Below are 18,570 nucleotides of genomic sequence, written 5' to 3' on the forward strand. Positions count from 1 at the left end.
CTGCCGAGGTTTTTGTTTTGCAAAACCACAAATTATGCGATTGACAAATGACATTACAGTTGTTAACGTTGACATTTTCCCATTGAAAAAAAAAGCACGAGTAAATGTGGTTAAAGAAACGAACCAGCGCTGTAATAAACGCTGCAATTACAACCATGGCATTGAATTGACCATTAAAAATACTTGATGTACTATATTACAATATTGATTTTAGTTTGATGCTGAATGAATATACTTTAAGAAAGTTATGATAAAAATCCACAGGCTAATGCTATTTTAATGACTCTCATAGGAGAATTCATTAAATATTGCTATGCACCCATCACATCAAATGGGATAGCACGGTGGACCTTGTGATTGTCACGTCTACCTCGCAGTTGTGGGCTTCAGAGTTTGAATCTCTTGTTTTCTCGGTACCTCACCTTCCTCCCATAAAAACAAAAACAACAAAAAATGCATGATTGGATCATTGGAGACTCGAAACCAGGGGTGTCCGAGTCCAGTCCTCAAGAGCCCGTATCCAGCCTGTTTTAGATGTCTCCCTCCTCCAAATGATCACTTCATCAGCAAGTTGAGAAGCATGATAACGATCCTGAAATCTACTGCTTTTACTTACATTAAAAATAAAACTCAAACAAGAATGTACATTTATTTTAATTCACAGTATTTTACAATATAAACCATTCCATAGATTAATCATGCTCAGATCTAAAGTGAAAAAGTAAACAGTTCAATAGTTCTTACTTAATGTTAGGAAACATTTATTGCATCCAAAGATGAGAGCAGATAAGGCCAGAAGCAAAGAGTGGTATGACTGACTAATAATGACAAGGGGGCACAAAAAAAAATATCATCGTGAACATAAAATGCCATTCAAGTGCAAATAACAAAATTTCTAGCGTAAACTACAACATGAAATAAACTTCACATTGTCTTCTTAATGCATCACTTGTTCTTTGCAGCCACCACCACCAGTAAGATGTTGCCACCATGTGCTACTTATTGTTCATTTGCTCACTTTATCGTGTTCGATTTGGCTGTACCAGAAGTATCATCAAAACACCCGAACATGGAAGCCAAATCTAACACAAGGGTAGTTATAGTATTAACTAACAAAACATGCATGTCAATCTCTGGTTGAGTGCATTAGAATGGCTTTTGCCGTATTGGGAAATCCGAGGATTAGTGAGCATCGCCGCTGACGGACGAGCCCTCCCCCCGTGGAGAGGAGCACCGCGACGCTCCTCGCTCAGTGTTGTCGGAGCTCGAGCCGCTTTGATTGTGTATGTCGGCGGCTGCGGCGCCGGCGGAAGTAGACGTAGGTTTGGCTTTCTCCTTAAAGTCTGTGATTATTACCGTCAGGTCACCGACCGTAACCTCCAAATGCTGAGCGCTGCTCCGGTCCACGTTTTTTAGCCTTGGTCTGCAGAAGGGAAATAACAAAATACTGAATGAATGTGTTTCCCCAAACTTAACTGAGCCAAGCAGCATATTTCATATTAGAAACATCTCAAGGCACACCACCGAGCAAAAATGCCATGATCTCATTATAATGTTTTTACAGATTTGCTTTGTGTGAAATCTTGAATTGTTCGAATTGTCACTATGTTGCTGGCAAAGATAGATAAACACAGATACATCATCATTTGTTGTTAGAAAAAATAAATAATAATATTAATGATAATAATAATAATAATTAGTCAGAGCAATTTAGTCAAACCGGATTTTAAAAGTTGTTTTTCTGTAGTGGAGGCCAGACAACCTTTCAACATCCTAGTCAGGCGCAGATGGACGTGTGCTCTTCCACTGTAGAGTACGAACATTCGAGAATGAGGCCCACTGAACTAATACTGATGAATGTGGCTGGCATTAATGATAATAATAATAATTAGTCAGAGCAATTTAGTCAAACCGGATTTTAAAAGTTGTTTTTCTGTAGTGGAGGCCAGACAATTTTTCAACACGTGTTATCCTAGTCAGGCGCAGATGGACGTGTGCTCTTCCACTGTAGCCCCTGGTTCTCCCAAACTTTGAACGTCAATACAATATACAAACCAACAACAACACTGAATAGCAGGGGTACCAGATTCGCTGTGTAGTGAGGAGGTTACGGGCGACGAAAACGGGCCGGTACGCACGTGTCATGAATCCAGTGGTGGTTTAGTGTATCTGGTCAAATTGTGCGCAGAGTACGAACATTCGAGAATGAGGCCCACTGAACTAATACTGATGAATGTGGCTGTCAAATACCTCATCTTTTTTCCGCTTTTCTTCCTCAGTGCGAGTTCTCTGTCGCTCTTCTCCGATTTGTCTTTTTTCTCCTTTCTAAGCAGCGTGGGCGGCGGCGCAAATTGCTGATTTACTTGCTGTACGACCAACTGGGAAACGGGCCGTGGTTTTCTAAAAAAAAAACAAAAGGACAAGAGTGTGATGGTTACACTTTGGTGCATCTGCAAGGTAAGTACACCAGCGGGTTCACTGGCTTGTAATTCAGAATGATGACTTCTCTGATGTTGCCAATCAAACGTAAGAGTTCATATCTTTGCATTGGCAAAATTTTGGTAATCTGATTAAAAAAGTGACATTACCCCCATGCCATGCTGCTTTTTAGTTTCACCCTGAGATGGAAACCCTCAACCCTGGACTGTACTGTCAAAATCTTGTCCACCTTATCCCTTTCACAAACTTGGATAACAAGGTTCAACATTGTTCACCTGTGTTCCAATCTTGTCAGCTAAGTAACGCAAAATATCTGCAGAGGTTTTCCGCAGCCTTTACATAGTCTCAGTCTGGTTTAGTAGGCTTCAACTTCATGGGGAAGACCACTGACTTGATGGTTGTACAGAAACCCATCACTGATACCCTCCATATGGAGAAGAGGACTCAAAAAAACGTCAGACCACTTCATGCTTCTGGCTGCCGACAGCTTTTTGGAGACAATGATTTTATCTTCCAGTTGGACATGGCACCCGCCCACAGAGCCAAAAACTAACACTTGATTTGATAATAATAGAATGAATGCAATAGATTAAATCTTCCAGTTGGACATGGCACTCGCCCACAGAGCCAAAAACTAGCAACACCTGATTTGATAATAATAGAATGAATGCAATAGATTAACTTCCCTTTGAGTCCCCCCTCCTCCCGCCCCACACACACAAACATATATTGATGATATATTTAATATTTTTCATTACAAAAAAATAGAATACTACATTCACAACTCAGGAGCGCTTCTCGTGGTGCGTTGACATGTCATGGGAACAAGCAGGTACTTTATTTTGCGTGTCCAACAAAATGAGAAACATCGCATACAGACGGACTCCAGCGATCTTAAAGTCGTCTCGTCACGAGTGTAAATATGTTACAGGCTTCCTTTGTCCAAACGTTGCAAGACTTGACATATACTTACCGAGTTGACGTCCCTTTCCTGACATCGCACATCGTGCACTTGAACGCCTCGGCGGTGTTCCTGAAGGTGCAGACGCTACAGTCCCAATAGCCATCGTCGGCTGGCGGCTGCTTCGTCTGCCGTTTCGGCCTTCACACAACACAAAACAACAACGGGAGGCTGGCTGTAAAAAAAAACCGTGTGCGGATCAAGTTTAACCAAAGCGGCTCGGCACGAGTGTTTTCAAGTCTGAGGTCGACCAAACGAAGCTTTCAAGCACACAGCAGCGGTGCATTTAACAAGCTAACCGCCAAGAAAACAGTCGCGTTCGAAAGAGCTCCATCAATTTCCGACGCGGTTTCTTTTCGGGACTAGCCTGCAGAGGCGTCTTTAGTCACGTACTGTATTTTATGTGTTTTTTTACCTCGTGGGACTCTTCTTGTCACCCATCATACACAAGTTGCCGTCCGTGTGGTCTAATGGATCAAACGTTACCATTTAAAAATAAATAATGTCGCGGTTAGTTGCTACTCAGCTGTCGTTGAAACTCCGGTTGAGGATGGTCACGTGGCCGGTGTCCAACCAATTACGTTTGACGTAATCACAACAGCGCTCCGATGATGGCAAACGGAATGGAAAATACTTTAGAAAACACAACAATCCTAATTTATAAAATATATATTGTTTCAAATGTATTTTGTCTCTTTGATTGGCTATTTTGGTCTCCAATTGAGGGAATATGGCCACTTCCTCCGGTGTCCACCAGGAGAGGCGGTTTCCTCCAACCTAAGAAGCGGAGCAGACGCGGAACAATCGTGTTTTTGTTTGTTTGTTTTCAACTTTTTTAGGAACAGAAAATAGAAAAATAACGGACATGGGCAGACAAACAAAAGGCTCACAAACGTACACTAAAAATATATTATTAAGAGCACACAATTATAAAATGTTCTGTGCTTTCATATTTGTGCATTATTATATTCTTTTTCAAATACAGGTATACAAAATTTCAGTCTCTGATTAATCGAGCTACAAATGTGTGTATGCCATTTAGCCAACAGAATAATAAGATTAAATCTATGCAATATTTTTTAATTCGCCTATGAGCAGTCACTGAATCCAAAGAATATATTATCAAAACAAAATAAAAGATGTGAGGGAAATAATTGTGTCAATGCTAAAATTGTGTGTTTGGAAGTGATGTGGATGTGGCACTGGATGGGGGAATCCAGTGTTGGCAAAAGAGAAAATAAGACTGGTTATAATGCAAATACTGAATAATAGTAACAATTCTATATTGTTTCTTGAAGTCTACAGATCTGGTATTGGATAATATAAAACATTTAGAATCCAGATTTATACGAGTATGCATATTGTTGCTCACCCTCCTTCTTTTTCTCTTTTTTTTCTCCTTTTCTGGCCAATTGTTATTTGGGGAGATATGTTTGTCGTCACATGTCTGGTTCACACTCCATACCAGTAGTTGGCAGTATTCTATCTCCACGTTTCTCGCCAAGCGCTATAAAACACCAAAGGCGAAGAAAAGAAGGTCGTCATACGTAAACGCAGGGATTAAATGCCATTTAAATCCAAATACATGTGCACTACACATACAGTAAGACGTACATTTTGTTCGGCGAGGAGCTATTGACTCCAGTGGGTTATTTGGCCGTTTTTTCAGTGATGTTCCTCGTGTCGGGTTTTGCTACTTCCTTGTGCGATGTTATGCTAACTAGCTAATGGATGCTATTTGCCAACGTTGGCTCCCGCGCACTTCGGCATCAAAATACCGAGCGAAATCTACCCAGGATTTTGGTCAAGTTTGGTTATTGTGATCTCGTTGGAGAAAAACGTTGGGGGAATTTGCAACATCACCGAGACGAACATTGTTTGCTTCTCGGGTCCTTCGTACTGTGCTGATACATCACCGTGTCATATCGCAGTAAATCCCTACCAAAAGTAAGTGAATGTTTGTTTTTGTATTTGCACGTATCGAGACCAGCATGTGTTCCTACGTAGTGCATGCAAATATATTTTCGGTCTTCATCGAATTCATGTAAAATCAGTGTAGTTTTAAAACTATGTTCAAGTGTTACTTAACAGTTCCTGTACACAATTGTGACCAACGGTCAAATTGTTTACCAAGTCATCTCTTTTTCAGTGCCATTCGGACAAAGGTGGCACTCCATGCGTATGCGTTATGAACAGCGCTACGAACCAGCGGATACGAGAGAGGTAAGACGATGTTTTAATGGGTCGCATTAAAACTGTTTACATTTCTGTGTTATTGGTGGTATAATTGAGTAATAAAGCTATGCAGTGAAAGTCACAGGGGAGTTGTTTTGGTAAAGGGGTGTTCTAATAAAATCTCTAATTTTTCCCCCACAAGATGAGATGTTTCCAGACGGGTGCTGAAGTTTATCAGCTGATTGGTACAATAAGACACCTTGCGCAGTCATCGGACACAGTTCTAACTTGACTTTACACCAATCGGATCGGCTGGATCGGGATCAGACGATATTTTGCATTTTATGTGATCGACTGCAATGTTATAATTTTCCAGTTGATCAATGACATAATCGATCGGATCTACAAATAAGACCTAACAGGAAACACAGCCTTGTTCACTCTCACCTTCTCTGCTGCCATCATATGTGTACGCCTGAAAGCTAATGTGGAAAACCTATGTGCTGGGAGCCAGAAGTTCCTTGCCTTACTCTTTTTTTTTTGGTTCTGGTTTTAGGGCAAACAGGACACAAACGAGTGAGCATGCATTGAACTAAGAAAGCAGATTAAAATTATTTCTTTTAAATTATGTTCATTTCGTGATTACAAAAAAAAAATCACCATGACAAACGCAAGTTAATCAGCTAACTACTCACGCCCATGTTAAACAGCTCAATCATGGAATCTTTGGGCAAGAAATGCACATATACAACACTGTGTATTTTTTTTCAGGTGACAGTGCGCAGAGTGGTCAATATTTTTCAAAGGGGCACCTCCCTCCATCCTCCAGTGGAGAACTATGACACAGGATTTGAAGATGACCGGTGGTTTAATGATGACCCAATGTACACCGGCGAAGAATGTCCCAGGGACAATAATTACCCATCAGAGCGATACTTCAATGACAACCCCAATTATGTCAGCTTCCACAGGAACTCTCCACCCCATCACCCGGTAAGACAAGACCTGGATGGTTGAAAACAGTCATACTTCCACTCAATTCAGAAAATGTTTATATATTTGACATGAAAAACAATACAGTGAACATTTTATTATTTTTGTGATTTTTATTCCCCCCCCCCCCCACCCCACCCATCTCTTAGGAGCCACCCTGTCAACGCCCACATTATGACAGAGATGACTTGAGGCATCAGATACGCTCAAGGTGATTCATGTTATTTGCTTTAGCGTCGTCGTATCTGACCTTCACGTAAGACGTTCGTGGGTCCTTGGCAAACCCCGAATGAACCATTAATAACTTAATACACGATAGAGTATATTTAAAAAAATCTGGATTTTAGTGTTTTCATTTCCAACTGCCCTGTTTCTTTTTGAATAATGCATGAAACTTAGTGACAAAATTGTATGCCGAAATGCAGCGGTCACAGGTGCTTCTTTGAAGTTCGATATTTGTTGTTTCTTATGAAGGATTGTGCCACCTTGCTCCAAGTGTCGCTTCAAAGAATCGACTGCAATATAGAAAAAAAGGCCACTAGAGGGAGACAGGGTTCCACTTTATAAAAAGAGATTCAACTATGAGAGCGCCATGGACTACTGGAGGAGCTTTGAAGTGGGTGTTTGGAAAGTCAGTATGCACTTTGACTTTCACGAACAGACATGTTTAAGGATAGAATAAAGGGAGAACATATCTGTCCGGCATGTTCGTATAAAGAAAACATGCGTACCTCAGATGTTTTACATTGAAACATGCCTTTCATTAAACATACGGTAAGTGCATAGTGCCTTTCTGAACACCCTGTATAATTGAAGAGGGTTGCCCGTGTACAAATAGGTATAAAATGACACTGCATTCATTGATTTGTCCTCTGTTTCACCCGGCCGACTGAATGGTTCCCTAATACCTTAGTGTAAAAAAAAAAAATATATATATATATATATATATATATATATTTGCAAGTGTTTCTTTGTGACCCCGCTGCTCGTAAACCTCGAGGCTTAACCCCAGACAGAGTCGCTAAGTCCAGCTGTTGTTCAACCCGACGTCAACACACACACACACACGCACACACACACACTTCTCACCTCGGCAGCTTCAACATAGCAGCGGTTTACGCCCCCACCCACCCACCACTGGCAGTCTCCTTTTCTAGGACTCATACCAGGCGAGAGTGAGGGACAAAGGGCACTAGTGTCTACTCACTCTGCCAAAGAACCCCAGCATCCACCCTTAACCCCACCCTAAAAGAAAAAGCAGCCAGCCCCCGCCCCCCCCAACCCCTGAGTTAAAACACCCACGCGTACCTCGGATATTTTCAGCCACACACCTCAGTTATAGTCTTACTGCCATTAAATTGATGTGTTTAGGTGCCGTACAGTGCTTTGAGGGTTGCCATTTTTAGTGTGGCCTTATTGCAAGTCAAATCAAGTGTGGTGTACCCAATAATCAGGCCGAATTTGAGGATTTTCCTTCTTTTGTGACCAAAGGCCCAACCACTGAACGTCTATATAAGATTATCCTGAGCAATTACCTTTTGCTGCAGGGTGTGCAAAGAGGGATTCTCATTCAACCTAATCTCATTTTGAAATGCGGTTTATGTTCAGACTGAGGACTCAGGAACCAGGTGCCTGCGGGACTTGCACACCTAAACATCTGGATGCAGGCTGAACGTGGTGCAATGGCTTCACAGCTTTCAGCGGTTGAATAATGCGCGGAAGTGGGGTTGCCACAAATCCGGTGACAGCACCCTGTGACTTCAGCTCTATATTTGGGTCTAATTAAACAGTGCTTTCAATGGAGGACAGACACTGACTTGAAAATTGGTGCCGAGTTGAAAATTGGTCCTTTTACGTGTTCCAAGGGCCAAAAGTGGAAGATTGCCTCCATTCCACAAATTGATCCATGTGCCCTACTGGCGCTGAATTTAAATCTGTGGTTTTGTCTTCCACCCGTACTTTTTCATTGCCCCAATCATTATCCACTTTCCCTCCTAAAACCTGTAATGATGAAGTTGGGGAGTTTTCAATTAATTGTGAGTTCTGTTCTCATTCTCCCAGTTTGATCTTTCCTTTTGCAGCAGCCAATTCGTAACTGGTTGTACGTTGTGTTTTTCAGGAAAAATGGCCGACCTGGTCCATATTACAACAACAGGGGACGAGGCCACTCTCAAAAGTAAGTCCCTTTCCTTTTAACCGCAGGAGCGCTCAACCTTTTTTGACCGAACATCTACTTTTCAAGCAGCCAACTTCCCGCAATGGACCCATTACCACACACGCGAGCAACAGCCATAACCGACCCGAACATGAACACATTTTGAATGAGAATAAACAAAATATATCTATTGTAAATCTGAACTGCTCTGAACACAAACTGCAATTGGAGACTGCTGATGGCTAACAATTTCCTGTGATGCAGGTTATGTGCCGTCGTAGGTGAAAGGTCACCTTCTTCTCTACTTTATAAAGCGGCGTTAACTCTTAACAAAGCATTCTCATTACTGTGAGCGGTTTCATGCCTTGGGTTTGACTTGTTCCGATAAAAGTTATCCTGCTGTGATGCCCAGATACAAGCTGGAGAGATTGCACCCTGTTGACTTAACTGGGCTATGCTTCATTTCAGTCGAGAGGCCAATAATCAACTCAGGCACTCGCAGAATGTGAAAGGAGACTGGGAGCGCTCATCTGGGAAGAAGAAAAGCCAACCACCTGCTAAAAAAAACGTTTCTCCTGAGTCCGACAAAGGCTCTGCACACGCTCCAAAAAGTAAGGCTTCATTTCGGCGGCTCATGTCAGGCGATGGATTGGAGATGGCCACGTTTCCATCACTAAACATTTCAGTTCCAAATCAATAACGCTCATTCTCGTACAGTGGTACCTCTACTTACGAACGTCTCTTCATACGAAATGTTCAAGTTACAAAACGCCTCAAGGGGAAAATATCTCCTCTAGTTACGAAAAAAATTTCAAGTTACGAAGGGTAAAAATACAGGATAGGCCACTACTCGCAGCTCCCAAGTTTCCTGAACGCAACATACTTAGAGCTGCTCTGCCATTGGCTACTACCGAGCATCATCCTGGCATCCCATTGGCTAAGAGGCACCTCTACCTTATGTGTCTGTGTGTGTAAATAGATCTGTGTCAAAGCAGCGTCCTCGTCATTCGCCCCTTGTGCCATGTGGTGTTCCGATGGTTTTGCGTAAATGTGAATCACCCAGAAAAAGTGTTCAGCAGTCGAGCGATCGCTCGCTATGCTGATGTTTGCCTTGGACATTTTTCGAAGGATTGTTAAAAGCTGACAAAAGCAAACGTCCTTGGATCGGTATGTGACAAAACGCCAGGCAGAAACCTCTTCTGAGAGAGAACATGAACTAAAGAGGGCAAAAAAACGGTGAGGACGCAGTCAAAAGTTAAAGGACCATCGTTTTTATTCTTGTTTTTATTCTTTGTTTTTTACATCGTGCACAACTGTCATTTTTTGTGCAGCAACCTAATTGTAACATATATTTGTTACTATTTTAATGCATTTTTATGCTTTTAAAAAACATTTGTCTGAATTTTTGGGGGGCTTGAACGGATTATTAGGACATTTACATGGAAAATGTGTCTCTACTTCCAAAATTTTCTCGTGAAGAAATTTCATCCAGAACCAATTCATTTCCTAAATAGAGGTACCACTGCGTCTTGTGAAATTTTTTTTTTGATCTGCGTTTTTGAATTGTTTTATGTTTGAATATCCCTTGTGCTCCTCCTTCCACCGAGTCCACAATTTGACACCACACACAGCTAAACTGAAACTTCTCCTAGTTGGGCGTGTATAGATAAATGAATGAATAAATACAAACGAAACATCCAGTGACACAAAGCCGTTGAAGCATCTGTTTTCTGATGAGGCGTGGAATGCGAGGGTGGGGGGGGGGCACTAACATCACATGCCCTTTTTTGTGAGTTTGGTGGTGTGGGGGGGATATCGTTGGCTTTTTTGGCTTTGGCTTCACAACCCGACCTCCTTCATGAGAAAGTAGTTACCGCGTGGTTCAACAGTGTCACAGGGATCACTTTGTAAACTTCATTTCACGTGCTTCCTTGAGACTTTTACAAGATTCTGCCAAACCTGGTTCGAAAAGATGGTTTCAGTTGATTGGACACGGCAAAGGTCATTAGACTGAGACGGAGTCATTTCTTTGCTTTGATTGCTGAGCTGCGCAAGCATATTTATGTGCTGAAAATGGCGTTCTTTGTTGTGCCAAGCGTTTGAAGATGCAATAAAGTAGTGAGAAAACATTTGTACCTCCCACCTCCATCTGGAACACTAATTAGGCCAGTAAAGCATGCTGCAATGGAGTTCTGGTGAATTTTGTGTGCGTTCTTCTGGCTCTCATGCTCGCAGACAGGGGCAATGAATGAATAACCTTTTTGAAACAATTTTCTGACGAGTCGGCTGACCCAAGGTTCCAAACAACATCACACTCATCAACCCCAATTTCCATTCTTTTAATTTTGTCTTTCTTTAATTAGCAAAGCCTGTTCCGGAACCAACCCTACCTCCAAGTGTCCCTGCAGAGGAACCTCCCCAAATATCTTCATCAACCACGGTAAATCATCGCATTTGCTTCTTGAAATGACACACTTGGCTCTGCTCCCTGTCGGCATGTCCCCAAAACGCAACCCTGGCGAAAGAGTCGAGTTGTGTCTTTGTTTTATTTGGAAAGTCTTTGAAATCAGAACCGGTTTCCAAACCGTGACCTTCGTTACTGACCCACGACCTTTACTCGGCCAGGAAAAGCCCTGCGATTCTGTACCCGAGAAAGAGGAGGCGGCTCCTTCCAGGGCCGAGCCCGAAACGACCCAAGACCAAGAATTAAAGGCGCGACGGTCGGAAGCCATTAAAGCCAAGGCTCTGGAAATCGAAAAGGTAACAAGAGTTGTTCCATGATGAAAAATACCACGAAATAGTTTACTTAGCGGCCAATGCAATGGGTCCTATATGATAGGCCTGTACAACCTAATCGTACTTTTTCTGTGAGCGTGTCAGCCTCTGCTACTAAATGGGTTCATATTATTAGTGCATGCTTTTCACTTTGCCTATACTCAAGGCCACAGATCTTCCAATCTAAAGCGGCAGTTTGGGAGCATTTCTTGCTTTGCAGGACACCAGGTCACTTTCGAAATGATCACATTTTAGTGACTACTGCACTATAAACGTCCTCTTCAATTAACCTTGATGAAATTAGTGATGCTCCTCGTGTCAAATTAAGCTCTTGACTAAAGTTACGAATGTTTTCACCCTCTACTCGTCAAACACATCTGGCTGGTTGTCGCCATTATCATCCCGACGTTTCGTAGAGCGAAAAAAAAAAAAGTGTACAGTGTACAACACCACCTGCCCTCGACTTGGTTTCAAAATGCCAGTCAGCAAGGTTGCAAAGCCCTGCTATTTGGCGTCGCACGTTCCTCCTCCGCCCCTCGGTCCCTCCGCGCTGCAGTACGTGCCACTTATCTGTTCCTGTTCAAGCAGGGGCAGGAATTGGCCCGCGGGATGTCAAGCGGCCCACCCACGCTGTGGTACGTCTTTTGGCATTAGTGCGCACATGCTTACCCCGCCAGTTCCCAGCGCTGCCTCCAACGAAGGGTGGGAGGCGGCGAGCGCTCCGGTGCCTTTACGGGAACATCTGCCCCTCCGAGCTGTACGGATCAGATCGCGGGCAAAACCGGTGGGTAGCTTGTAAAATTAGACCTCAATTCTCATCTCAGAAACCATACGTTCTTTATTTTCATTCCGATACTCATCTGTTTTTCTGCATGTATTCTGGGGTTAAGGAACGGTCGTTAAACCTTAAACAAATACATCATGCCCATAAACATAACTGGCATGATTAAAAAAAAAAAAAAAAACCCTTCCTTCCACATGCCTCGTTCATGATGAGGCGATCTGGACTGCAGAACGAGTGATCATATGAGATAACGCTCTGAAAATGTCCATCCGAAACGCAGGATTGATTCTTCAAGGGGACTCTGCTGATGAAACTTAGCCTTTTTCACAATTAGTTGCCTCTTGAAGACGTTGGCTTCAAGAGGCAGCTTTTAATATCACCTAATGTGTACCAGCCCTCAATTAGCATGCTTGTTATGCAGGACCCCTGCCTGCCTCATTTGAGCCTCACATGCGAGGGGGCATATGTGTAATCTCACTCAGAGCCCCGATTTCCCAACCCCCGCACCCCGTCCGTCCCTTTCGTACCCTTGGGTATGTTCACAATTTGGACCTCCACAAACATCCGATTTGGGTTGAAGCCCACTTTTTTTTTTTTTTTAAAGGCTCCTCCTCTTCACGTTACCGCTCCTCTCTGGGCTTCTGGCCCCTTAGCGTCTGCTTTAAAGAGCATCAAAATTGGAAGACCTCCATGCAACAGCTTCACAGCATACAGGTCAAAAATCACCCTTTTTTGGTTTTGCTAGTAAATGCACTCTCACGTGTCCCATGAAGGGGAAGCACGTAAGGTCTTACTCAATTATAAGGTCCTGTTCCAGCCAGAAACTGTGGACCAAATACAATTTGTAAATCTGAAGGCACTTCACCAAGTCCATCCATCCATTTCCTCATTACGGTCAAGGGTGAGGGTTGTCCCTCACTGCTATGGAAACCTTCTGTGCTGACATCGGAACAAAAAAACAAAAAAAAAAGCCATCCGCTAACGGTACAGTCAATTCCTTAGGTGCTCACTGGGCTGAATTGACATCAGCTTTGTTGGACTTTTGAGGCCATCGTTTCTCGTCCTATTTGTCCCGCCCACGCTGTACCACTTTTGGGTTGCGTTCCACTTTGGAGGTTCCGCCGTCATTGCTCGGAATAAATAGGAGAATTTTTTTTTCCGGGAAAGAATTGAAATGCCACCTGAGCTTTCAGCTGTGTCATGTTAAACACTGTTAAAAATGACACGAGAAACAATCATCCTAAGATGTGGTTGCACACGCAGTGCGCCGCGTGTGTACCTCAGGGCGCTGAGGACTGTCATTATGCGGATCAAACGCATCCCACAGTCTGGGGTATTTCTGTCCCTTTGCGGCCAACTCGTCTGTGAGCACAAAGCACCTTGTTGGAAGGAGAGAATGGCAAGTATTCAAATTGCGCTGATAGCTGTAATAAACCCCTTCTCCTACCATTCATTTCCATTCTGTAATTTCCCTCCTGCATGAGCAAAATCTATGCCCATTAAAAAAATAAAAAAGTAGCGGTTTGGTATGCAGGGATGGGGTAATTCAATGTCTTTATGAACATGCTGAATCTAGTTGAGCTAAAGAATTTAAATCAGGAGATAGAAGCATAAAATAGAAGCTTAGGTATTTTTTGAGAAATGCCCCCCCCCCCCCACGCACACACAAGGTTATTATTTAAACTTTCATGAAACAATAACATGAACATGTGGAGTGCATATCTAGACACTGTATGAATAAATAAATAAAATATTTGTGCATATAAATAATAAAGCCAGCGGCCCGGTGGTCCAGTGGTTAGCGCGTCAACCTCACAGTGCAGAGGTCGTACGTTCGATCCCGGCTCCGGCCTCCCTGTGTGGAGTTTGCATGTTCTCCCCAGGCCTGCGTGGGTTTTCTCCGGGTACTCCGGTTTCCTCCCACATTCCAAAAACATGCATGGGCAGGCTGATTGAACACTCCAAATTGTCTGCACTGATGACTGTGTGCCCTGCGATTGGCTGGCACCCGGTTCAGGGTGTCCCCCTGCCTACGGCTGGGATAGGCTCCAGCACCCCCTGCGACCCTTGTGAAGATAAAGCGGATCAGAAAATGGATGAATGGATAAACAATAAAACCTACCAACCGACCAAACTACAGCCTTTGCCACTTGAAAATCGCATTCTGTGGCATTGCGATGTGGCTTTGAATTTGATGCAACCATTTCATGATTATTATTGCATCTTATTAAATTTTCCTCGGACTTGATTGGGGTACACATATACAGGTACTCTTAATCTTAATTAAAAACTAATCTTTATATCAACGATTATGCTGTGGTATCCGGTGTTTTAGTCTTTTTTTTTTTCTGCCCTCCTGCGTGATCTGTGCCTGGTAGTCGCATTATCTTCTTTGCGTTTCATTACAGACGTCATTGTAATTGTTACTGTGGTCTGCTGTGAGTTAAAGCTTCCCATAAATCAACTCCCGCAGTCGAAAGAGGACGCCGTTTTAATAGAGAGATTATATTATTCCTTTCACTCTGTCAGTTATGTGTCCGCCCCATCTGAAATTGATTATTTTTTTTTTTACAAAGGCTTTCCTGACCAAAATTCAAATTGATGTTTCCACAATGATAAAAGGCCTCTCACCAAAACTCTGCGCAGCGTTGTCTCATGAAAAGCAACGAGCGCTCGCGGTTTTCCGGTAACTGACACATCCCTGGAAGCGAGCCTTTTGACCGGTTAACCTCACAGTCTGCTCAAGATGTTGAACATTGAGTCAAGTTGACAAGCTTCAGCTCGCGGTTTTATTGTATCCCAAACACTTAGGCCGAGTTTATTTTTGTGACGGCGTTGCAATCAGAACATCTTGGGAACCTCAAAGGTTGACCGCAATCCATTCTCGGGCGAAGGTCAACCTTTGGTTTTTTCCGTCTTTGAATATCCCCATAGAGGGGAAAAAATGGATCAGGAAAATTCCAGGTTTCAACTGTCACCTTCAAAATAAAATGTAAAAATGGAACATTTACGGCCTTTATTGATCAGAACATGAAAAAAAGTTACATTTTGACATTTGTCTCTCATAATTGTAATAAAATAAATGTGAGTACAGACGTTTAAAAAAATATATGTTTCTTGTTTTGATGTTCCTCCAAGATGTCGTCTCTCATAAATGTAATAAAATAAATGTGAGTACAGACATTTTAAAAAATATATATGTTTCTTGTTTTGATGTTCCTCCAAGATGTTGTGAGCTCGCACCTGGGACACCTACAAAGATCTTAACGGCCGCTTTAGGTCGGCAGTAAAGTCCTCGGGGGGATTTTGAGAGATTGTTACAGTGTGCTGAGAAAGAATGCCGCAGTCCGACGAGAAACGTTCACACCTCGTGTTCTTGTTCGGTTGTAGGCCGACGTTCGCCTTGCCGGCGAACGTGCACGCGTTCACACACCTGTTTTGCGGAATACGGCACTTTTAGCAAGAAGGAGGGGTTCATGAAGTTCACCTTCTACGAGAAGCCGCGCTTAAATTTAAACAGCTGTCCGGTGCTCCACGCCGAGTTATTTTCTTCTCTGTGCTCTTCTACAGAGTGGTGGGAAGTGACGAAATAGAAATGAAATTCAACTATGAAACTGAACTTTTCATGCCATATTGCAAAAAAAAAAAGAAGAATACCTAAAGAGGGGTCTTCAAAAATTCTCTTAAGCATCCAGTGACGCGAGTCGTCTCTGCACTCTCCTCTTAAGCCCCCTTCACAGGTTTTCAATGCGCTCGGTCGTCTCGGTCGGGTGAACCGTTTCTACAATTTTTCAGGTTGATAGTATGCTTCTGCGATAAAAAAAATTGGATTTATTTTCAAGCGTTAAACATATCTTAACCAAGGGTGCCGATAAATATGAAGGGTACAATACGTAGGCAACACTGCAGCTGCAATTTCTTTGTGCTCAGAACTAATAAATGACGCCATTGATCAGTGGACGAAGACATGACAGCCGATTGCGAAATCCCCATGAAATGAAAAACGGGGCTCTCGATGAATTTTTTTGCACTGGTGCACCCAATTTTTTGTTTTCTTCGGTGCACCAGCACAAAAGTTATGCACAAAAACCACCCCACCCCGCCTTTTCCTCCACTACACCAATAAATATTGATTTTTCAAACCGTGATGTTTTATATTTGTGTCCAGCATTATAGACAAGATTGTGAGACATTCGTCACAGTGGTGAAGATGTTGGTGTCCAAGGAGCCCACTCTGGAGGATCTTCTTCACAGTGCCCTGAATGCAAACTTGTCCGAGATGAAACAGAATTGTTTTGCTGCCCTCAGGCACTATCTTAAAGAACTTGATGAACAGCTGGTGTTGTCGGACAACACAACTTAATGTGACCAACCAGCGGTGAGGGTTTCTTTTTTCTTCTTTTTACTAACACTCTTTCCGTGGAATGGAAAGAGTTTTTATTCAGTTGTCTTTTTATTTGTCAAATCCCTTTTTATGCTTCATCAGATTCATATATCGACATCAAGTTGGTAACAGCTGCACTTTTCCACTGAGCCAGTGTGTTTTAGGCTCCATTAAAACGGTCAAGCTGAGAGTGTTATTTGTCAGTGCAGCGAAAATGGCTGTGTAAATATCGAATTTATTTTGTGGTGAAAGTACAACGGTGTTTTATCTCGACAATGACGTTTATGATGCTCAAATCAAAGTTAATGCGGGACGGGAAACTTTTGTGATCGCAATATACAGAAGTATTGCACTCGAATTCGTAGAAAGTTGATGTATTTTAAGGTGACATCAAATTGTATACCCATTTGGAGTGCCTTGCTGCATTGATGACTTATTTTTCCCCCCATATCGTAGAGGGATGAAGCTTTCATGAAATTCCTTCAACTCACTGTATCTTGTACGTGATTGACGGTTAACCCACGCTACATTCTGACTAACCAAACAATGCTTGGTTGGTCATCCAACATCAACAGTTGTGCATCATATGTCATCAAACACTTGGAACAGTATTGCGGGACCAATCTAAGATAGCTACTTTAGTCATCTTATTTTCCGACATGCATCTGTGTATTATTTGAATTGAAAAATACTCAATAAATATTCGGATTTTAAAAAGGTACATTTGGAATGAAAATGTTTATTCGTTGTTTTTCATTTTGGCAGCCTGCTTCGGACGACGTCCTCGGCCCCAAAGAACACACGTGAGGACATTGTAGTGTTTTTATTACAATTATGTTAACCTTATACTCCAGTTTATACATTTATACAGATTACAATAGTTTCCGTACACACAAAAACAAACAAAAAAATGAGCACCACTTGAAGAAACGGGTGTTTCTCTATGACGGTGTTGCGCAAGTCAGTTAAACGTCACATATTTAAAGACGCAAATTCACAAGTCAATATATGTGGCACCTTCATCGGAAGGGCGGTGTGGGGGGGAGAGCGTACTATTAGTTTAATGTTAATGTCGTTTTGCTACATAAGCATGCCATTGAGCCAAAGGGTATTCAAATAGCCACTTTTTCTGAACTCTATACAGTATATACATTTAATATCAATATATTTACAAACCCATTTACAATGAAGTTGGGACGTTGTGTTAAATTTAAATAAAAACAGAAGACAATGATTGTCCCACCAATATTTAATTGAGTACTAGAAAGACAAGATATTTAATGTTCAAACTGATAAACTTTATTTTTAGCAAATAATCATTCGCTTAGAATTTTATGGCTGCAGCACGTTCCAAAAAAGCTGGGACAGGGTCATGTTTACCACTGTGTTACATTCCCCTTTTCTTTTAAAAAACGTTTGGGAACTCGGGACCCTAATTGTTGAAGCTTTCTAGGTGGAATTCTGTCCCAGTACAGCTTCAGCTGGTCAACAATCCGGGGTTTCCATTGTTGTATTTTACATTTTCAGTCGGAGACAGCTCTGGACTGCAGGCAGGCCAGTTTAGTACCGAGACTCTTACTATGAAGCCAAGCTGTTGTAACACGTGCAGAATGTGGTTTAGCATTGTCTTGCTGAAATACGCAGCAGCCTCAACAAAAAAGACATTGTTGGACGGCAGCATATGTTTCTCCAAAACCTGTCTGTACCTTTGAGCATAAATGGTGCCTTCACAGATGTGTAAGTTACCCATGCCATTTGCACAAAGACAGCCCCATACCATCACAGATGTCGGCTTTTGAACTTTGCATCCATAAACAGTCCGGCTGGTTCTTTTCCTCTTTTGCCCAGAGTACACGACACCCAGAATTTCCAAAAGCTATTTGAAATATGGACTTGTCAGACCA

The 18,570-nt window shown here is 42.4% G+C and overlaps 2 protein-coding genes across 2 annotated transcripts; one reads left to right on the forward strand and one right to left on the reverse strand.

Moving 5' to 3' along the window:
- Positions 1 to 630: 630 nt before the first annotated feature.
- LOC109529873 (YY1-associated factor 2-like) lies at positions 631 to 3,992 on the reverse strand. Its single transcript, XM_019893373.1, has 4 exons — positions 3,816 to 3,992; positions 3,413 to 3,541; positions 2,251 to 2,400; positions 631 to 1,423 (listed from the first exon to the last, which is right to left on the reverse strand). The coding sequence occupies exons 1-4, from the start codon at positions 3,887 to 3,889 to the stop codon at positions 1,183 to 1,185; spliced, it is 594 nt and encodes a 197-aa protein (XP_019748932.1). The 5' UTR covers positions 3,890 to 3,992; the 3' UTR covers positions 631 to 1,182.
- A 900-nt stretch (positions 3,993 to 4,892) lies between these two features.
- LOC109529872 (periphilin-1-like) lies at positions 4,893 to 17,387 on the forward strand. The gene is made up of 9 exons (XM_019893372.1): positions 4,893 to 5,347; positions 5,550 to 5,623; positions 6,347 to 6,568; positions 6,718 to 6,779; positions 8,688 to 8,744; positions 9,192 to 9,334; positions 11,087 to 11,163; positions 11,349 to 11,483; positions 16,451 to 17,387. Coding segments are annotated over exons 1-9 (966 nt in total). The 5' UTR covers positions 4,893 to 5,346; the 3' UTR covers positions 16,646 to 17,387.
- The last annotated feature ends 1,183 nt before the right edge of the window (positions 17,388 to 18,570 follow it).

The sequence above is a fragment of the Hippocampus comes genome, unplaced genomic scaffold, assembly GCF_001891065.2.
Source record: "Hippocampus comes isolate QL1 unplaced genomic scaffold, H_comes_QL1_v1.1 scaffold62, whole genome shotgun sequence".
Taxonomy (NCBI): domain Eukaryota; kingdom Metazoa; phylum Chordata; class Actinopteri; order Syngnathiformes; family Syngnathidae; genus Hippocampus; species Hippocampus comes.

Coding starts and splice junctions, on each gene's coding strand:
- LOC109529873 (XM_019893373.1), bottom strand. CDS start 3,889: ATGGTAACGTTTGATCCATTAGACCACACGGACGGCAACTTGTGTATG. Junction 3,542..3,815: donor GACAAGAAGAGTCCCACGAG/GTAAAAAAACAC, acceptor TGTTGTGTGAAG/GCCGAAACGGCAGACGAAGC. Junction 1,424..2,250: donor AAAAGCGGAAAAAAGATGAG/GTATTTGACAGC, acceptor TCCCTTCTGCAG/ACCAAGGCTAAAAAACGTGG.
- LOC109529872 (XM_019893372.1), top strand. Junction 6,569..6,717: donor ACTCTCCACCCCATCACCCG/GTAAGACAAGAC, acceptor CCCATCTCTTAG/GAGCCACCCTGTCAACGCCC. Junction 11,164..11,348: donor AAATATCTTCATCAACCACG/GTAAATCATCGC, acceptor TTACTCGGCCAG/GAAAAGCCCTGCGATTCTGT.